Here is a 3,096-nt window from a genome sequence, read left to right on the forward strand (position 1 = left end):
CCTTCTTATAATCTAGCACTCTAATCATCTGAATATCTCAGCTCTAGTTGTCTTAGTGTCCATCATCTCATTCTATTCTTTCAGTTTAGTCCAGAACTTGTCTATCTGGTTTTCCATTTATTCATTTGAAATTTGATTTTGTTCATCCTATCTGATATCTGACTCTGAAGTTCTAAACTTGGAATAGATGTGAAGTGACCAGCTCATTCCACACGACCTTTCGATGATGCTCTGAAATTACAGGGAGCAAGATGTATGAGGCAATCCCCCTCCAAAGACAATTGGATAGCCTTGCACACCAGCTTTCCCAAACTAGATCTAGAAGCTCATTTGGAAACTTCATAGCTTATCTAGAGAAGTTTCTTTTGAGAGCAAAAATAAGCAAGGACATTGTACAGGTTGCACTGTGCAATGAAATTACCAAATCCTAACAATTTGACTATACAAATTGCATCAGATAGTGTTTGCCTACATGTAAAGCCCAATGCACTTCTAGCTAGTTGTGGGATAAAACACGAGTGTACAGTGTCGTATACCCCTTAGCAAAATGGCATTGCAGAGAGGAAAAATAGGTTCCTTATGAAGATGGCACAATATATGATCATATCTATAGATATATGTAGACATATCTATAATATATACATATATGTATAGATATATCTACATATAACTATACATATACATATATCTATAGATATATATATATAGATATACATATGTGTGTGTGTGTGTGTGTGTGTGTGTGTGTGTGTGTGACACAAACAATTTTAAAATCTCGTCCTCATAGGTTGCATGTCCTGCCTAGAGCATGGTTTATAGTTTCACGGAAACTCAAAAGTTACATTTAAGTGTGGGTAGGGGCTAAAAATGGAGATCATGAGGAAGGATAACATACAAGGAAAGTCCTCATTCTCAACAGGCTCATCGACGAAGGCCTTGTGCAGTATAATGACAACTGACCGGAGGTTGGGACAACGTTGCAAAAGCCCAGTGATCCATTTGGGAAAAGCTACGCAGTTCTCAGCGAGCATAGCAACATTCACATTGAGATTTTTCATTTCCTCAAAGCATGGTGGCTCTAATGTAGATTCATCGACATAGAAATTTGGGTAGTTCGTCGAAAGTTCTTGCAAATAGGGAAATGCAGAGCATACTTCATCCACATTGATCAGCGCCTTGTATAAATCTCCTTGTATCGTCAACCGACATAGCCGTGAACCAGCTTTACATACTATTTGAGAGTAAGTGCTCAACCACACATTCTCAAAATCTGTAGCATTGAAGAGTTTTAGCTCTATCAAAGAATCCAACTTTTCGGCCAGCTTTAGTTGGCCTATTTGTGCCTCGTCAATCAAAAGATGCTGCAAACTTTTTTTGATTTCTAGCTCAGGAATATCCCCTCCGTCAAGCTCTAATCGACCCAAACCTTCCTCGACTTTGAATTCTGCAACCTCCATGCCGGTAAGTCTCAACTCCTGCATGCTTGCACTGCTCCCTCCCCGCTTCCAATGCATATGGCCTGAATGCCTTCCACTGATGTAGAGGGACAGCCTCCCTAGCTTGTGGTCATAGACCACAAGCATCGTGGAAACATCAGCCGAGATCGAGTCTAGTTGCAGAGTCTCCAAAGTGCAAATATTGAGCTCTATTTCTGAAGGTGCCTCTATGAAATACACGTTGACGAGGGACAAATGTTTCAGCCTTGGAAAGGACGAAATAATGAGCATGAAATGCCGTGCATCCAACTCGCAAACAACCGTTTCAAGAGCCAGTGATACAAGAGATGGAAATCCATTAACAAATGCATTCATTCTCGGAATGTATGCGTGGTGCCACTCCAAATACTCAAGAGCACCTGCAGCACTGGCTAATCTTTCAAACAAGTTAATATTTGGCATCAACGGGTTGGTAATTATGGATGACATAATCATGTGTGTCAGATGAAGTACTAAACATGCGATCTCTGACTTCTTCCCATCGCAATGTATTGACAATTCCTTCAAACATGCTGTGCGCATCACTGTCTCCACGATTATAAGATCCCGCAAACTCCACGGAGCCTCGCTCGTCTTTCCTTTGGGCCAGTCCGAATCATCAAAGCTAAGTTTCTGAATGTAGTTCGTAGCTGCCTCTCTCCATTTACGGCAGGTCACAGAAGCAACTGCAACATCTCGAGCTCTTCGGACGCAAGATAATATCTGGCCTACCAATTCAACAGGAAAGGCATCCATGGTAGTAGCATTCGCGTCTCCCAGCCTGCTGCAATTTAAGAAGAAAGACTTAGAAGTGCAAATTGAGAAAGACTACTCACTCCCAACAAGCGCCTTCCCGCCATGCACACAGCCGCCCCACACGCACACACATGCACGCACGCATGAGTCGTTTATGCGTGTGTGTGTGTGGAGAGAGAGAGAGAGAGAGAGAGAGAGAGAGAGAGAGAGAGAGGCACCTCTTCTTCAGCGAACGCTGATTCCCTCCATACACGCCCCTCTTGGCACCATAAGCCATAGACAAGGAGAGCGCGGCTGCCGATGTCCCTGATGTACTACTGAACCCTCGACGCTCCAAAGGTCGACTACACGGTCCCTGGTATGAAAGTATGAAAGTTTGAGGATTTTTTTAAATTTATGGTGTGGGTTGTCCCTGAATGCCCAAGACATGAGAGTATTTTTATCTTTCCTTCTTATATACCTAAACTTCTAACAGTGACAACCACGTCGGCCGTGCAAGTCCTGGGGCTGAAGAGAGTCAAGAGGGGTGAAGGCTACGGCAAGGGAAGCCATGCCACCGGGGACAGTTTATATCTTAAAAGGGAAAAGCATCCATCCTCCCCCCGCTCGACTAAAAGGAGCGACTGTTGGCATCTCTCTCCGAAATCCCTTTGAAGTGCTACAAGAAAAGAAATCCATTGATCCTGAAGAGCCTCCGGATTCTCCCGATACTAGTGTGGCGGGGACAAGGCAGACTTCAGTGGATGTCGAGGAATTCTTCCCCCTCCCCCCATGAATCCCACACTTCAAATGTTGTCTTGGTATGTGAAGGGCATAAAAACAAAACATAAGCAAGGAAAGCTTTGGCAATGCATAAAGAGGAGAT

At 43.5% G+C, this 3,096-nt stretch overlaps 1 protein-coding gene across 1 annotated transcript; it reads right to left on the reverse strand.

Moving 5' to 3' along the window:
* Nucleotides 1–776: 776 nt before the first annotated feature.
* LOC147434966 (F-box/LRR-repeat protein At1g67190-like) lies at nucleotides 777–2,576 on the reverse strand. Its single transcript, XM_086490063.1, has 2 exons — nucleotides 2,450–2,576; nucleotides 777–2,256 (listed from the first exon to the last, which is right to left on the reverse strand). The coding sequence occupies exons 1-2, from the start codon at nucleotides 2,506–2,508 to the stop codon at nucleotides 822–824; spliced, it is 1,494 nt and encodes a 497-aa protein (XP_086346189.1). The 5' UTR covers nucleotides 2,509–2,576; the 3' UTR covers nucleotides 777–821.
* Nucleotides 2,577–3,096: the final 520 nt, after the last annotated feature.

This window comes from Adiantum capillus-veneris, chromosome 19, assembly GCF_014529385.1.
Source record: "Adiantum capillus-veneris isolate H3 chromosome 19, ASM1452938v2, whole genome shotgun sequence".
Lineage (NCBI taxonomy): Eukaryota > Viridiplantae > Streptophyta > Polypodiopsida > Polypodiales > Pteridaceae > Adiantum > Adiantum capillus-veneris.